Genomic DNA, 18,313 nt, shown 5'->3' on the forward strand with positions numbered 1-18,313 from the left:
CCTCAGGGCGCACTGGGGTTGGGGGGCGGTGGCTGCAGTGGCTGATGGCTTGATGGCAGGTGACATTGGTTGTTCACTGGAATGGGAGGCAACATTCTTTGTCCACAGGCCCTCTCTACGGAAATAGAGATGGGTGCCTTGGCTCTGGGGAAAAGTGTATGCAACTGGTGACCTCTACAAAGCACTTGCTAAGTCAAGATGAAACGAGTTGCTAGGGAGGCACCATGACTTTGGTCTCTGGCAACAGTTAAGTGAAGGCACGTGCATCCTGGGTCTGTGGATCGAGCCAGGCGACTGCCTTTGTGGTCTTTGAACTGGAACCAGAGATATTATTAGTCCTGATAGGGACGGGAACTGCCTGCTTAGCGGCGAGGAAAATTAATAGTCCAAGTGTTCTTCCATCCTGTGTTCTCCATGCTGGCATTTTGATTAAAAAAAAAATATTGCGGCAGCTGTTCGCATATTCTGGAAGTGTGTGTGCATGTGTGTGGTTTGGTGTTTACAGATTTGGGGTTGCGGAGGGGAGTTTCCAGAGCAACGGAAGTAGCTGCTTGTCAGTCAGGGTTCATTTTGAAAATGAAAGCCCTAAAGCTTGGGGCCCACTCTGGGCCTGGGCCTGGTCTCTGAGGAGTCAGCAAAGGCCAGGAGGTGGCTTTGGCTAGTCAGCCCCAGGAAGCAACCCCTTGCTCACCTTTTGGTTTTTTTCTTTTACTAATTGACCGAGTCTATGAGTTGCTTTTGGTGTCCTGCACATTCAGTCTGAGGCAGGGATGCGGGAGTGGGGCATTGAAGAGGTTCTGGCCGCGGACACCTCCCCCAACCCGGGACACATACAATGTCCCCGTCCCCACCGCAGCCACTCATGCACACAATTACATTTCTCCAGGCTGCCACACCAGAACGAGGTAACACATCTACTAGGTGCTCAAGGGTCATATGACATAGTCATCAAAGAGTTCAGTTCAAATGACAGTTCAGAATCAATGGACAGAAATACAACACAAGGCAGTCTGGTCTGGGGGCCAAAGGAGGGACACAACCAGATGGTGAGGGATCCCGCTGGGCTGAGGTCATCAGAAGACGGTTACTGGAGAAGGTGGCCACTGAGGCCAACCTTGAAGGGCACAGGGAAGAACTTCACCAAATAGAAGCCATGAGGAAGGAGCTTCTAGGTAAAGGAGGGCACGATATGCTCAGGTTAGCACGAGTCCATCCATTTAGCTGGAATCTGGGGCTTGTGTGAGTGATTGTCAGTTGATAAGCTTGGCTTGAACGCCAGATCCTCTGTGCCAGAACAAAGGCTATGGTGTCACACAGACCTGCTCTGCTACTTCCCCCTGGGTGACCTTGGGCGAGTGGCCTAACCTCTCTGCAAAGTGAGGATAGTAATGATACTTAGCTCTTGAGCTCCTTGGGAAGGTTACTAGAATGAACATGTATAAAGTACCTAGCACAGCATCTGGCACATTTAAAAAATGGTCGAAAAAGGGATTACAAATGTATAGGCTGTCTTGAAGGAAAGCTCCAGCTATTTGGGACTGATTCCTGATGTGTGAGGGTGAAGGGAGAAAAGCCTCTGGTAACTTCCATCATGATCGGACCCAGCGGGAGTGGGCCGACTTGGCCTGAGGCCCCCATTTCCCCTAGCCTAGAACAGTCTCCTGGCTTTCTGCCTCTACCCCTCCCATAATCATCTTCCTAAAGACCGCTGTAATCATGGCTGTTTCTCTCTGGCTCAAGAATCTTCTATGGCTCCCCTTTGTTCACTGACTGAACTCTAACATGGGGTGGGGGCGGGAAGCAAAGAACTACCATTTTATTGAGAGAAGCAAAGAGCAATGAGGAGGCCAATGTCAGGAATAAAAATAACCTCCTCTTTTAAAAGCCCTGCAACTCTGAATTCACAGAAGTCAGCAGGTCACTCAGGGAGAGAACGGGGTGCATCTCTGAAGAGGGCAGGGTGTTGGCGGCCAAAGACAGATTCACCAGTACCTGCTTCTTCAAGCTAAGCTGGGAAAGGTAAGAGAAGAGAGCAGAGAGCAGAGCAAGGAGCCGCGGGGAAGCAGGGCTGTTCCTCTGTTCCCTGGAAGGGCGTCTGCCTGGACCCTTTCCCTGAGTTTCTCTGCAGGAATCCCAGGCAACTCCGAGCGGGCGCTTCGAGAAGGGTCAAGGCCGCACAAAGGGCAGTGCAAGCGAGCCCGAGTCACATGGGGTAGCCTGGCCGCCTCCGTGAATGCGAGGCGCGGGACAAAGGCGGCTCGGGGACAAAGTGCAGGGAGACTCCTAAGGAGATACGAGGGAAGGGCGAAGGAAAGGGCGGGGAGCTAGCGCCCCGAGCTGTAGGTTTGCGCTCCGGGACGCCTTGGCTGGAAGCCGAGCTCAGCCCCCCACGGAGGGGGCGCCCTGGAGCCTTTTCACCCCAGAAGCTGCGGGGATGCTGAGAACCCCGCGGCCGCAGCAGCTGGGCTGCTGCAGGCGGCGCTCGGGGCCAGCTCGCGGCCCGCCCCGCGCCCGCCCCCAGGTTGCCCACGCCGTGCGGGAGGCGGGGCCGCCCAGCTCACCTGGCTGTTTGGGGCGGGGCCGCCCGCGACTCGAGGGAGAGGAGGCGGCGGCTGGCAGTACTTCGGGGTGGGAGCGAGGTCGCCCTGGGGACTTGGCCTAAGCCCCCCCCCCCGCGTCCCCTCCCTCCCTCCCTCCCGGCACCGCCAGTGCCGGGGCCCTCCCTCGGCTCGCTCGCTCTCCCCCTCCTCTTCTCTCCTCCTTCGCTCCCTCCCTTCCGAGCCCAGTTGCTCAAGCCCGCTTCCTTCCCCAACGCCAGCGCCAGTTCCTCTCCCGGTGGGGCCCGGGAAGGGCAACGAACGCTAGACACTGGAACCGCCGCGGCGGCAACTGCAGGACCATGGCCGAGCCCCAAGGGGCCGCAAAGCGGACGCCCAAGGCCTCCCTCGCACCGACCGCGCTGAACCTGCGGAGCGCCCCGCAGCCCCGCCCCTCCAGAGCGGACACCGGCAGCCTGGGCAGGTACCGGGGCAACGCCGCCGCCTCCCGGGAGCCCCCGTTCCACGGCTCGCTGATGCTCTCGGCCACGGGCTCGGGACGGCGGCGGGAAGGGCTGCGGGAGCTGCTAGGGCTGCAGGGGGCGGCTCCCGCCGGGTGGCCGTCGGAGGAGCGCTCGGAGGAACCGTCCCCTAGCGGGCCGAACGGACCAGGCGGTAGCGGGCTGTGCCTGGAGCCCCGGGAGCACGCGTGGATACTGGCGGCCGCCGAGGGCCGCTTTGAGGCGCTGCAGGAGTTGCTGAAAGCCGAGCCAGGGCTGCTGCTGCGGGGCGACCCGATCACGGGCTACACGGTGCTGCACTGGCTGGCCAAGCACGGGCGCCACGAGGAGATCATCCTGGTGCACGACTTCGCCCAGCGCCAGGGGCTACAGCTCGACGTGAGCGCCCCGGGTAGCGGCGGCCTCACACCGCTCCACCTGGCGGCCCTGCAGGGCCACGACATGGTGATCAAGGTGCTGGTGGGCGCCTTGGGGGCCGACCCCACGCGCCGCGACCACAGCGGCCACCGAGCCTGTCACTACCTGCGGCCCGAGGCACCCTGGAGCCTGCGGGAGCTGTCGGGGGCTGAGGACTGGGAGACCGGCGGTGGCGGCGGCGGCGGCGAGCGTAACAACGCCAACAACAACAGCAGCGGCGGCGGCGCTGCGTGGACACTGAGACGCGCCCCGAGCGCAGTGGGCGCGCCAGCCACGGAGACGACCGCCAGAGCGGCGGCAGCGCCCGCCAAGAAGGACTCTATGGGCAGCCGGATGGCGCAAGTTCAAGGCTTTCTCCGCCATATGTTCCCCTTCTTCCAGGACCGTTGAAGGCGACAGAGACTGGAGAGCGTGGAGGGACCGCGACGCCACGGCGAGGCCCGTGGTCCGGGGTCCCACTGGAGCCGCAGTCGTGGGCCTGCCAGGAGCCAACCACCTCGGGTTCGGTGTTAGGCACCTGTCTCAGGGCTCCTACAGACACCAGCCAGGAGACGCGAGGGCCAAGGCATCCCTAACCGAGACAAAGCAAAGACCGAGCCCTCCTGGCGCCGAATCCCCAAACTTCAGGACTAAGGAGTTGGGAGAGGAGCATGGTCCTTCCCGGGAGAGGGAACGTGAAGCTTCCAGCAGCCATTTCTGGGCAGGCGGAAGCTCTGGGTTTATTAGGAAACATTTGCTAGAAGAATGAGTTAAGATTGTAAACCACTGATGCAGAGGAAGCTCCTAACCTCAGGCCGGCCTGACTTGGCACTTAACGGGTCACTTTGTGTGGGGGCAGCCAGCCCCTGGCAACCTGCTCCAGAGATGACCAGGCCTTACCAGTACTGTTTCTGATGTATCACAAATGACTTCTTAAGCATATTAAAGTGGGATATGTTTTCCTTTCACATGACAAAGCTGTCCTTTGAGTGACTTTTTTTTTTTTTTAATTAACCACCAGAGGGGGGGGGCTCCCTATGTTTGCAGCGAAGAGGTCATCAACCCATGGTCGAAAACTAGTGATCCAGAACAGGCTCTGGACCTCATTCTCAGAGCAAGTAGCCAAGCCGTACAGCGAAAGAGCTACTTTGACTTTGGCACTGAGTAGAGACACACAGTTGACCTGTCTCTCGGGCTCTTTGGCATCTAGGTCCGGCCTCCTACTGAGTCTCATCCCAGAGAAGCTGTCTGCAGGGCACAGAGCAGAAGGAAAAAGAAAAAGCCTCCAAATGTATATTTCTAATATTTCCTGGTGAGTCATATAATTCACCTTGACTTCTGCCCTCCAATAAGACACACCCCCGGCACTTTTTTCCAAGATAGGACTTTAATCATCAGCACTGTGGGTTTCTTTTAATTGCATTTAATATATAAGTGGTAGTTTGGAAAATTGCTACCATTCAAAAAGAATATGAATTGAGTAGAATCCAGGAGGGTTGACTCGAGCTGAAAGGAGGGAGAAGCAGTTGGTGGCTGGAAATCCATGCTGCCTTCAAGCACAGCATATTTTCAAAATAGCACTGCATCCCTGGAGGCTTGGGTAGCCCTTGCAATGGACCGTTGTGTCCCCAGCCCTCCCATGCCCGTCTTTGAATGCCAGGGAGGAACCGAGTCACCATAGAACACAACCCAGAGACACCACCCTGAGCCCATCCAGACAGGGGTCCATCTGCCTGGCATGCCTGTTTGTCCCTTCTGTGCTCAAAACAGTCCCCCCTTCCCTGAATAACCCATTAGATTCTCCTCATCCATGAAAGTGCTCCAAATCCTTCTACTGATTTTCAGCCGGTCCCATTCTCTAGGAACTACACCTTAAACATATTTACAGAGTGTCATGTGGCATTTCCTTTTTCTTCTTCTAAATGAACTTTGATGTTTGAAGTGGGAGGGTGAGCAGTTCCTGGCTTGTGGCATTTGGCATCAGCATCTGACATAACCCTCCTCCACCTTCATACCCATTTCATAGATGTAAATTGGCTAACTGATGCAGGACTGCGGTTTCTGCTCCACAACCCCTCCCTTGACAGCTGCTGAGATGGGTTGGGCTTGCTGAAGGCTGCCAGGGCTGGGCCTTCCTGCCACAGGGCTGAGTCTGCGGGCTCCTGGCTTGGAGGGGGGATTGCCATGTGCCTCGGCCCAACATTTAAAGGACACTTGCAAAAGTAGTCCCCTCTTGCCAGGAAAAATTTAAACCTAAGCAACTTAGCTCTGAGCAGATTTGGAGACTTAAGAGGAGCATCTGCCCTGCTCTTTCCAAAACAAAAACCAAGTCAGCTGGAAGATTCGAAAGCAGCTTTCTCAAGTTTTGCCTGTAGTCAGCTACTCTTTCCCCACAGATTTTTCCCATCATGTGATATTGCCTAGCCTACCTCCTCCATGTAAAATTGAGGTTTGGCTGCAGGGGACAGACTCCCATGCTGAAAACTCTGTGTGCCTACCATCAAGCCATTGGCATTTCTGGTATGCTTTTCGAGGCAAGACTGGTATGCTCACCCCAAGAGAAAGAACAAATTCCCTGAGAAACGTCTTTCCAGGGGAGCACAGCAGAGTTAAGCAGATGATGCAGAGCTGCGTTCGAGTTGGCCAGGCGGCCCCAAAAAGGAGAAGCAGGGCTGTGACGAGTAAGCATGGGGGCTGGGGAGGAGGGCCCAACCCAGGCCAAAAGGTGCAGGGAAAGTCTCTCTGAGGAGGAAGATTCCATCTGATGGAAAGCTGGAGGGGTGAGTGGGAGCTGGTCAGTGGAGACGGGGAAGGGGCCCTCTGACAGAGCCACTGGAGTACATGTGGGTGCATATAGCAAGTGCCAGGAGGTGGAAGTCAGCTGGTTTGGCAGGAAGGTGGGAGCTGGCGAGTAATTAATGGTACCTCTGGAGAAGCAGATGGGGGTCCCAATCACTACGGGTCTCCTATGTCATGCCGAAGGAGAAACAGAGGTATTAACCTAGAGTTAGCTGGGTACCATCATGGAAGGCTTCTAAGCAGGGCGGGGGGGTGGTGTGTGAGAAGTAGCATGATGAGATTTTAGAAAAATCACTCTTCCAGGGAGTTCCCAGTGTGGCACAGCGGAAAAGAATCTTAAGTAGTATCCATGATCCCTGGCCTCGATCAGTGGGCCGGGGATCCTGCATTGCCGTGAGCTGTGGTGTAGGTCGAAGACCCAGCTCAGATCTGGCCTTGCTACGGCTGTGGCATAGGCCGGCAGCTACAGCTCCAATTCGACCCCCAGCCTGGGAACCTCCATATGCCACAGGTGTGGCCCTAAAAAGACAAAAAAAAAAAAGAAGAAAAGTCACTCTTCCAGTCACGTGGAGGATGGCTGCATCAAGGGAAACATCTGAGGGGAAATGCACCATACAGGCAAAGCATTTGAAAAGAAACACTTCAAGGAAAGCCCTGCGGTTTTCCCCCTTCTCCACAGCCTTTGATCAAATGAAGCTTACCTCGGAGGCAGGTGCAAGCTGGCCAAGAGCAAAGGTGCTCAGGTGAAGCTGGGTTGGAACCTCTCTCCGCCACCCCCTTGCCTTCATCTCAGACGGAGCAGCAGGGGCACACAGTGGCCCCCAGAGCAAGATCCCCCAAACCGCTGGGCTCAGCCTAACCTGGGTTCCAAACCTGCCACTGATTAGCGACCTTGAGCAAATCACTCACCTCCCTGAGTTGCAGTTTCTTCAACAGTAACACGGGAACTGTAGACGCTCCACTGCAGGCTTGTTCTGATGATTTGAGAAAAGACATCTGCAGAGTTCCCATCGTGGCACAGCAGAAACGAATCTGACTAGGAACTATGAGGTTGCAGTTTCCATCCCTGGCCTCGCTCAGTGGGTTAAGGATCTGGCGATTCTATGGCTCTGGTGTAGGCCAGCAGCTGTAGCTCCGATTGGAGCCCTAGCCTGGGAACCTCCATATGCAGCAGGTGCAGCCCTAAACAAACAAACAACAACAACAACAAAAATACATATATATATATATATATATAAAATCGGCAATACCTAGCAACGCTGCTGGACACGTGGAAAATAACAGAGAATGTATTTATTAACAAATCTATTAAAGAATTTATCAACAAATAAATTCTTGCTTAGAAAAATTGAAAGCTACTCGGGCGGCTCTTGCGGTGAAATGATCTTTTCTGCCGGGGTAGCCTAGGAGGGACCTTGTGGTTACTTGCATTCTTCCATCTCGAAAATGTGTCCACGTTGGTGGCGAATGATTTTCCCTCTGTGCCAGATTGGGGGCGGGGGTGGCTGCTCCTCAAAGGAGATAGTGGTTCTTCTGCTGATGTTCTTCCCAACCTACACACTTGTACGTTAGACACAATCAAAAGAAGCTGACTTATCTCGTTCTTAGCCCACAGAAGAAGGAAAAGAAGCCACCTAATAAGTCAGGGCCCACCAAGTATTAAATAGCTTAGATCTGATTTCCAGATAAAGTCATAAACTGGAGTCAGAGCTAAACCTGAAATCCTCTGAAGAGAATCAGAGCATACAGGTCCCTTCATTTCCAGACCTTCTTATCTATAGAAATGCCTCGTCCTACCCCAGCCAACATACCCTGCATTCCACACCCAGCCTCCCTGTCTTCCTACTCTCCCTTCATTTTAACGAAGGGCAAGGCGCATGCTTGTCTCCTTTCAAGATGTAACTCAGGGAGTTCCCGTGGTGGCTGAAGCGGCCGACTAGTATCCATGAGGATGTGGGTTCGATCCCTGGCCTCGCTCAGTGGGTCAGGGATCTGGCGTGGCCGTGAGCTGTGGTGTAGGTCGCAGATGCAGCTCAGGTATGGTGTGGATCTGGCTGTAGTGGAGGCCAGCAGCTGCAGCTTCAATTCGACCCCTAGCCTGGGAACTTCCATATGCTGCAGGTGCGGCCCTAAAAAAAAAAAAAAAAAAAAATGAAAAGAAAAGAAAGAAGATGTAACTACGGCTCTCAAGCCCGCCTCCTCCCAAAGCCTGATTCCATCTCTTGCCCTCTCCCGTACTTGGAGAGCACCCTCGGTTTAGTTCTGGGCAATAAAGTTTTGTTGCATGCCTACTGGGAGCCAAGCTCTTTGGATGACAGACACGTCCCAGCCAAGCTTTCCAAAGGGAGGTCTCCTCCCCTCACATCTCTGTTTCCTCCCCTCTTGACCTCCCCTCTGCATTCTGGTTCCTGCCTCCATCATCCCAGCACATTTGCTTCCACGCAGGTCTCCTGTGATGGCCTCCCACCCACCGAATGCAAGTTTCTACCTTTGTTCACTTCTCGGCAGCACTGGCCAATGCGGGCTACTTCCTCCTCCATGAAACGCTCTTCTCAACCTCCTGTGGCTTTAACTGCTGGCACTTACCAGGTTGAAGTCCTGGAAAGGTCTCTCTACATCCTCTCCCTGAGTCACGCCATCCCTTCCCCACTTCCGGTCCCTCACTCTGTGCCAGCCACACCATCCTTGCCTCCTGAGCTCTGGGATTCCCTACATGCTGTTCCCTGTCCAGAAATGCTCTTCCCTCTATTCCTTGCCCTCTTTCACCTGGCCCACTCCCACTCATCCTTCCAATGCCACTCAGACTTCAAATGAAGTCTCCCCTGACCTTCAGACAAGGTTAGAGCTGCACCTTTTCTAATCCTTCTCACACTTGAGCAATTATTCATGCAGTTATTAGATTAATATCTCCCCTACCCCCACTAGGTTTAAATTCCATGAGGGCAAGGACCAAGTCTGTCTTATTCACCCACATATTCCCTAGTTCCTGGTAGATGGAAAGTGCTCAATAAGTATCTATCAATTGGCAGTGGAACCACATCAAAAGCACGAGAAACCCAAAGAATAAATTGGACTTCATTAAAATTAAAAGCTTTGTGGCTTGAAAGGAAACTACCAAAAAAGTAAAAAGACAACCCACAAAATGGGAGAAAATATTTATAAACGTATATTTCATAAGGTTCTAGTATACAGAATATATAAAGAACTTCTACAACTCAACAACAAAAATATAAACAACCTGGTTTTTTAAAATGAGCAAAGGGGGAGTTCCTGTCATTGCGCAGTGGAAAAGAATCTGACTAGGAACCATGAGGTTGCAGGTTCGATCCCTGGCCTTGCTCAGTGGGTTAAGGATCCGGCATTGCCGTGAGCTGTGGTGTAGGTCGCAGACTCAGCTTGGATCTGGCGTGGCTGTGGTTGTGGCTATGGCTGTGGCTGGCAGCTGTAGCTCCGATTCGACCCCTAGCCTGGGAACCTCCATATGCCTGCACAATGGGAACTCCCTGTTTGTAGACTTTTTGATGATGGCCATTCTGACTGGTGTGAGGTGATATCTCATTGTAGTTCTGATTTGCATTTCTCTAATAATTGGCAATACTGAGCATCTTTTCATGTGCCTGTTGGCCATCTGTATGTCTTCTTTGGAAAAATGTCTATTTAGCTCGTCTGCCGCCCATTTTTTTGCTTTTTTTAGGGCTATACCTGCAGCATGTGGAATTTCCCGGGCTAGGGGTTGAATTGGAGCTGCAGCTGCTGGCCTACCTCACAGCCACAGCAATGCCAGATCCAAGCTGCATCTGTAACATACACCACAGCTCATGGCAGCACCGGATCCTTAACCCATTGAGTGAGGCCAGGGATTGAACCTACATCCTCATGGATACTAGTCAGGTTCTTAACCTGCTGAGCCACAATAGGAACTCCCTGTTTGTTTGTTTTTTTTTTTTATATTGAGCCGTATGAGCTATTTATATACTTTGGGAATTAATCCCTCATCAGTAGCATCATTCGCAAATATTTTCTCCCAGCCCATAGGTTGTCTTTTCATTTTGTTTATGGTTTCCTTTGTTTTTAAGTTTAATTAGGTCCCATTTGTTTATTTTTGTTTTTATTTTCATTACTCTAGGAGACAGATCAAAAAAAAATATTGCTGCAATTTATGTCAAAGAGTGTTCTGCCTAGGGTTCCTGCCATGGCACAGTGGGTTAAGAATCTGACTGCAGGGCAGAGTCTCCTTGCCTGCCAGCTTGCATCTCTCACAAGCATCCTATCTTAATAAATTTACTTCTTGCCTATCAAAAAAAAAAATCTGACTGCAGTGGCTCAGGCCTTTGTCTAGACACAGGTTCAATCCCTAGCCCAGGAACTTCCACATCCTGTGGCTATGTCCAAAAATAAATAAAAAATAAAAAACAAAAACAAGAGATCCCATTGTGGCTCAGTAGATTAAGAACCTGATGTCTCTGTGAGGACTCAGTGGGTTAAGGATCTCAGGGGGTCAAGGATCCAGTGTTGTCCCAACCTGCGGTTAGGTCACAGATTCAGCTTGGAGCTGGTGTTGCTGTGGTTGTGGTGTAGGCCAGCAGCTGCAGCTCCGATTTGACCCATAGCTGGAAACTTCCATGCCACAGATGTGGCCCTAAAAAGACAAAACAAGAGTTCCTGTTGTAGTTCAGTGGTAACGAAGCCGACTAGTATCCATGAGGATTCGGGTTAGATCTCTGGCCTCCATCAGTGGGTTAAGGATCCAGTGTTGCCATGAGCTGTGGTATAGGTTGCAGATGCGGCTCAGATCCCGAGTTGCTGTGGCTGTGGGGCAGGCCAGCAGCTGCAGCTCTGATTCAACCCCTAGCCTGGGAACTTCCATATGCTGTGAGTGTGGCCCTAAAAAGACAAAAAAACAACAAAAAAGACAAAAGAATACCAATTCTGGAGTTCCCTTCGTGGCTTAGCAGTTAACAAACCCAGCTAGGATCCATGAGGACACGAGTTCAATCCCTGGCCTCGCTCAGTGGGTTAAGGATCCGGTGTTGCCGTGAGCTGTGGTGTAAGTCGCAAATACGGCTCAGATCCTGCGTTGCTGTGGCTGTGGCGTAGGCTGGCAGCTGTAGCTCCAATTTGACCCCTAGCCTGGGAACTTACATATGCCCTGGGCGTGGCCCTAAAAAGCAAAAACAAACAAAATATCAATTCTTATTTATCCTTGACACCCCCCCAATACCAGTGCAGAAATATGAGGATTCATTTTGCATAATGCCTTTGGTTGGTCTGTTTTCTATCTCACGCTTGTCTCAGTCTCAAGGACAAGGACAGAGAGACCTGTAGAGCCAAGGTTTGTTCCCATGGTGACCTGTGCGCAACCTGTCCCTTTCAGCTCTCTTCACGAAGCAAAGCTGGTTGTCAGGAGAGGCGGGCTGATGGCAGTGAGGAGGGGCAGCCTGCAGCCTGGGAAGGAGGAAGGAGTCCATAAATAGAAAGTTGACAGAGGAATTAAAAGAACTAGAGAAATGAGGTCCCTGCCTGTGGAGATAAGGCTCCTTCCAGGCCTCAGAGGCCTGGAAGCATCCCTGTGAGATCCCTGCAGGGTGATAAATGGTGTTCCCATGGGGGCCCTGGGTCGGGGCGACCAGATCATAGCATTTAGCATCTCTGGTACAGAGGGCAGAGAAGTTTACTGATGGATGCATCCTAAATAGGTTATAGACTAAAAGGTGGGGTTCATAAAGCAGTCCTCCTCAGTAATCCAGAAAATGTACAGATAAGGTGCTCTTGGATTCAGAACATTTTGCAGGTGTGATGGTCTTTTTGATATGTCAGCCTGGCTAGGCTACCATCCCCAGTTACTCAAACACTCATCTAGGTGTTTCAGTCAAGGTATTTTGCAGATGTAATTAAAGCCCATAGTGAGCTCATTTTAAGTAAAGGAGATTATCTCGGATAACCTGGATGGGCCTGATTTAATCAGTTGCCCGCAGCCCTAAAAGCAGGGTTGAGGCTCTCCCAAGAAAAGAAATTCTGCCCGTGGGCAGCAGCTTCAGCCAGTAGACAGCCCGTGTCTGTGAGGTCCTGTCTGCCTTCTTGAAGGCAGAATTCCTGAAGAATTGCCCTAGGAATTCCCAATGTGCCTAGTCAGTCCGAATGATCCCAGAAGCCAGTTCCTTGCAGTAGATCTCTGCGTATGTATCTCCTACCCGTCCTGCTCTCTGGGTGAACCCTGACTCCTTACAAAAAGCAACTATGTCACTCCAAGATAATAAATTTGTGACTGAATGAAAGTTTATTCAGATTGAACATAACTAATGCCCAGATAGTGGGTTTTTTGGTTTTTGTTTTTTTTCTCTTGTCTTTTAGGGCCGCACCGGCCCGGCGGCATATGGAAGTTCCCAGGCTAAGGGTCCAATCAGAGCTGCAACTGCCAACCTACGCCACAGCCCCAGCAACGCCAGACCTGAGCCACGTCTGTGACCTACACCACAGCTCACGGCAATGCCGGATCCCTAACCCACTGACAGAGGCCAAGAATCGAACCTGCATCCTCATGGATGCTAGCCACATTCATTACTGCTGAGCCACAATAGGAACTCCCCAGATAGTGTTTTCTAATACCATTCTCCAATAAAAAGAACCAAGGGTCCTTGTTTCCTTGGAGAAATGGCTGATTCTGGGCTGGGGAAGTACTGGATTATACCATAAAGTATACAATAAATATTGGTAAGTCCATTTTGATATAAAGAAATTATAGAATAAATAAACAGGAAGAAGAGACAAATCTCCCACGCAGAAAAATTGCAATTAATTTATGCAGATACTCTTCTCTGGAAGAGTTAAAGAGGGGGAGCGTAACTCCCCACTTAGGAGAGCTGCATAGTCCTTACAAAGAGTATAGTCAGGGTGTTCCCTGGTGGCTCAGTGGGTTAAGGACTTGGTATTGTCACTGCTGTAGCTCAGGTTGCAACTGTGGTGTGGGTTCAATCCCTGGCCCAGAAACTTCCACATGCCATGGGCTCAGCCGAAAACCAACAACAGCAATAAAGACTGGGATTTCCCATCCTGGCTCAGTGGTTAACAAATCCGACTAGGAAGCATGAGGTTGCGGGTTTGATCCCTGGCCTTACTCAATGGGTTAAGGATCTGGTGTTGCTGTGAGCTGTGGTGTAGGTCGCAGACGCGGCTCTGATCCCTTGTTGCTGTGACTGTGGTGTAGGCCAGGCTAGATCCCTAGCCTGGGAACTTCCATATGCCGTGAGTGTGGCCCTAAAAAGACAAAAGACCAAAAACAAAAAAAAAAAACCAATAAAGATTGTAGTCAGAAAGGGGAAAAACACAGTAAATGTACAGTGGAGTAACCTGACCAACACTACTTAAGCCAGTTGATCAAGGTCAGGGTCAACGATGACAAATCATAATGAGAGTACGTACCCTTGAAATGATTTGATAAGAACGGCACTTTACTTCTGTGATCTTCCTTCTGAAAACATATAACCTTGGTCTGACAATGAGAAAAACATCAAACAAAATCCAATAGAGGGATATCCTACAACAAAATATTTGAGCAGTACCTCTCAAAGCTGTCAAGGTCATGTAACTGAACCCAAGTTTGTGGGCCCGACCCACAAACAAACTGAAATATTGCAGTTTGGAGCAGAGAAAGATTTATTCCAGGGCCGAGCAAGAAGTTCTGCTCCAGACTCAGACGTTTCAGTTTCCTTGGCCTTACTGCGCATCACGCACACAAACTCAGGTTCCACAATAGTCATTAAAAACAAGGAGAGGGAGTTCCCGTCGTGGCGCAGTGGTTGGCGAATCCGACTAGGAACCATGAGGTTGCGGGTTTGATCCCTGGCCTTGCTCAGTGGGTTAAGGATCCGGCATTGCCGTGAGCTGTGGTGAAGGTTGCAGACGCGGCTTGGATCCCTCGTTGCTGTGGCTCTGGTGTAGGCCGGCGGCTACAGCTCCAATTTGACCCCTAGCCTGGGAACCTCCATATGCCTCGGGAGTGGCCCTAGAAAAGGCAAAAAGACAAAAGAAAAAAGAAAAAAACAAAAAAAAAACCCAAAAAACAAAAAACAAGGAGAGGGTGTCCCCAGGTGGCGCAGCAGGTTGAGGATCCGACGTTGTCGATGCTATGGCCCTGGTTACTGCTGTGGCACAGGGTTCAATCCCTGGCCTGGGAACTTCCTCATGCCGTTAGCATGGCCAAAAAAAAAAAGCAAGGAGTGTCTGAGACACTATCACAGCCAAGAGGACCCTAAGGAGACATAAGTACATATGCAAAGTGCTATCCTGGATGTGATCTTGGAGCTGAAAAAGGCTATTAGGTATAACCTAAAGGAACTGAATAAACTATGAACTTTAACTCTATACACTGTTTTCATTTTCACTTTAAAAGCAAATAGTGATGATTTAAGTAGCTGGCAGTCTGTTGACTTTCTGTTGATAGTGACTGACCTGTCTCCTTGTCACTGCCAAACGAGTGGCTTTTCTAATCCAGAGACATTAGAAGGTAGGCCCTCAGGTAACCTTACCTTCTTTTTCTTTTCTTTTTTCTTTTCTTTTTTTTGCCTTTTCTAGGGCCACTCCCTCGGCATATGGAGGTTCCCAGGCTAGGGATCGAATCGGAGCTGTAGCCGCGGGCCTACACCACAGCCACAGCAACGCCAGATCCTTAACCCACTGAGCGAGGCCAGGGATCGAACCCAAACCTCATGGTTCCTAGTCGGATTTGTTAACCACTGCACCACGATGGGAACTCCTCTTCCTTTCTTTTCTTTCTTCCTTTCCTCCTCCCTTCCTTCCTTCTTTTCTTTCTTTGTCTTTTCAGGGTCGTACCTGCAGCATATGGAGGTTCCCAGGCTAGAGGTCAAATTGGAGCTACAGCTGCTGGCCTACACCACAGCCACAGCAACACTGGATCCAAGTCACATCTGTGACCTACACCACAACTCATGACAACACCAGATCCTTAACCCACTGAGCGAGGCCAGGGACCAAACCCACGTCCTCATGGATACTAGTTGAATTCGTTACTGCTGAGCCACGATGGGAACTCCCTCTCATCTTCCATTTCATAGAAAAGATAGAAACCAGCTAAAAAGAATTTGTTCAACTTCCTGCAACCAAACCTATGAACTGACGTGCATGTACACCCATGTTCCCCTTCCTGTGCTCCTGTTATTTCAGGTACCATTCATGCACTGTTAACTCCACCCCTGGCAGGATGGCAACGTAGACCAAAAAAAAAAGGTTGCCTGCCATTTCAGTAAATAAGAATGTCCCCTACGCCCATCAAGCCAGCAGCCTTTGGTTGGGGCCACTGCAGACGGCTGAAGGTGTGTCCTGAGGGGACTGAGGATGGAGGAATACAGGATTCTGGCCCTATCTAGGGCCAGTTCAGATGCATATCTAAGGAATGATTTCTATGAGCCCCCACACTCTGCCATCTGCATCTTCGCACAGAGAGAAAAGCACTAAAATCGTTAACTTGAGATGTCTGCCTTTTGTGATTAGCTGTAATCTTTTGATGTTCAACTACATGGTTTTTGTGTTTTGTTTTGTTTGCAGCCAAAACTCCTATATAACCTGGCTCCCCCCTTGCCTCTTCAGAGCAAGTTCCTCAGATCTTGGAGGCTGTCTCTGGGGCTACAGTCCTTAGTAAGGTCCCCAAATAAAATATAACTCACCACGTTGAGGTTGTGGGTTTTTTTTCTTTTCAGTTGACAGTGAGCATATTGTGTGCATTAGCTTCTCTAATCATCACACTGAACTTATGAGGTAGGATCTCATTATTTCCCCATTTCAGAATAAGGACAACTGAGACTCAGGGAGAGTAAGTGATGTGCTCAAAGGCTCACCGCTAGAACCAAGTGTTCCAACCGAGACTCCAGAGTCTGAACTCTTTTTTGGGGGGTGGTGCTGCATATGGAAGTCCCCAGGCTAGGGGTCAAATTGGAACTGCAATGCCAGCCTACGCCACAGCCACAGCAATATGGGATCTGAGCCACATCTGCAACCTACTATGCAGCTTGTGGCAATGCTGGATACTTAACCCACTGAGCAAGGCCAGGGATTGAACCTGCATCCTCATGAATACTAGTCAGGTTCTTAACTGCTAAGCCACAGGGGAACTCCCAGGGTCTGAACTCTTAACTCCTAGGCTCTCCTCTTTTGTGAGACGAATCCCTGGTCCTGTGCCTGACCTCCCAGCCAGGAACTTTGCTCCACTGACTTTTTTTTTCTCTTTTAGGGCCATACTCACAGAACATGGAGGTTCCCAGGCTAGGGGTTGAATCGGAGCTGTAGCTGCTGGCCCACACCACAGCCACAGCAATGTGGGATTCGAGCTGTGTCTGCGACCTACACCACAGCTCACGGCAACGCCGGATCCTCGACCCACTGAGCACGGCCAGGGAGCCAACCCGCACATGGATACAAGTCAAGTTTGTAGCACACTGAGCCACAAGGGCAACTTCCTGTAAGTATCTGTTAATTGGATGAAGGTTATTCTCTACTGTTCCTATTTAGAGATGGACATCCTCTTCTTGGCACTTTTTACTGGTTCCTAAGAATAGCACTGGGCTCCAGACTTCTACTTCCTCCATAAATTAGAGTCTTAAAGCAGTTTATTTGTTATCCATTCACTTTCAGTCTGCAGTTTGCACCTGATTATCTACACCAGTGTCAGCTTTTTGCTAACTGCCTGCCGAAACAGAAACTGTCCATCCCCTCCCCCATCTGGTCAAAAAATAAGGAAGGGGAGTTCCCGTCGTGGCTCAGTGGTTAACGAATTCGACTAGGAACCATGAGGTTTCAGGTTCGATCCCTGGCCTTGCTCAGTGGGTTAAGGATCCCGCGTTGCTGTGGCTGTGGTGTAGGCCGGCAGCTACAGCTCCGATTGGACCCCTATCCTGGGGACCTCCATATGCCGTGGGAGTGGACTTAAAAAAGGCAGAAAGACAAAAAATAAATAAATAAATAAGGAAGGGAAGGAAGGAGGGAGGGAGGACAGAGAGGCAAAGAAGGAAGGATGGAAGGAAGAATAGAAGGAAGGGAAGAAGGAAAAAAAAGAAATATCGGTTATGGGTTAACACCAGGAACTGGCAAAGGTGACTGTTACCCTTCACTAGGTCCTGGCACTAGACCAGAGCTTGAGACACGCCGTCTCGTTCGACCGTCACAGCACAGTATTATTAACCCCCATTTTACACATTCTCAGGGAGCTTAAGTAACTCCCCTAAAGTTGCTCAGCTAGTAAGTGAAAGGTATGAGATAAATCTAGAGCTGCCCAGCACCAAAGCTCTGTGAGCTTTCCCTGTCACTCTGCTGCCCCCATGCAAATAACCAAAGCATCTACAGAGAGGGTTGTGCTAAGAACAGCGAACAAATAGCACATTTTCTGTGTCAACCCAATATGGAACAAACTCTTGTAGTCACAGCCTGAAGGTGGGTGTTTATGCTGTAGACATCACTGGGGGGGCTCCACAGCTTTTGGTGATTTATAAACCTACCAGGGACTCACTTGCCCATCAGCGTGCCTCCCTGAGTGCTGCACTTGAAAATGCACACTTAGGAGTTCCTGTTGTAGCTCAGCAGCTGACGAAGCCAGCCTAGTCTGTGTGAGGATGTGGGTTTGATCCCTGGCCTCAGTCAGTGGGTTAGGGATCCAGCATTGCCGCAAGCTGCGGTATAGGTCACAGATGGGGCTCAGATCTGCTGTTGCTGTGGCTGTGGTGTAGGCTGGCAGCTACAGCTCTGATTCAACCCCAGCCCGGGGAACTTCCATATGCCATAGACATGGCTGTAAAAAGAAAAAAAAATGTATGCTTAATTAAATTCACCCTGAGGCTTAGGTTGGTTATTTTATTTTTATTTTATATTTTATTTTAATTTTTTGGCCCACAGCATGTGGAAGTTCCTGGGCCATGGATAGAAGATAAATAATTTATTTCCACTGTGGAACACTGGGTTAATGATCCGATTTGTCTCTGTGGAGGCACCAATTTGATGCCTGCCCAAGCACAGTGGGTTAAGGATCTGGCATTACTGCAGCTGTGGTGTAGGTTG

The 18,313-nt window shown here is 50.7% G+C and overlaps 1 protein-coding gene across 1 annotated transcript; it reads left to right on the plus strand.

Moving 5' to 3' along the window:
* The first annotated feature begins 2,822 nt into the window (after window positions 1-2,822).
* SOWAHD (sosondowah ankyrin repeat domain family member D) lies at window positions 2,823-4,431 on the plus strand. Its single transcript, XM_003135343.6, has one exon. It carries the CDS (start codon window positions 2,900-2,902, stop codon window positions 3,863-3,865), a length of 966 nt encoding a protein of 321 aa, XP_003135391.3. The 5' UTR covers window positions 2,823-2,899; the 3' UTR covers window positions 3,866-4,431.
* The last annotated feature ends 13,882 nt before the right edge of the window (window positions 4,432-18,313 follow it).

This window comes from Sus scrofa, chromosome X (assembly GCF_054392235.1).
Source record: "Sus scrofa isolate SSC_HxYL_T2T_F1_AM1 chromosome X, Sscrofa_HxYL_maternal_Yorkshire_Landrace_v2.0, whole genome shotgun sequence".
NCBI classification, from domain to species: Eukaryota; Metazoa; Chordata; class Mammalia; order Artiodactyla; family Suidae; genus Sus; species Sus scrofa.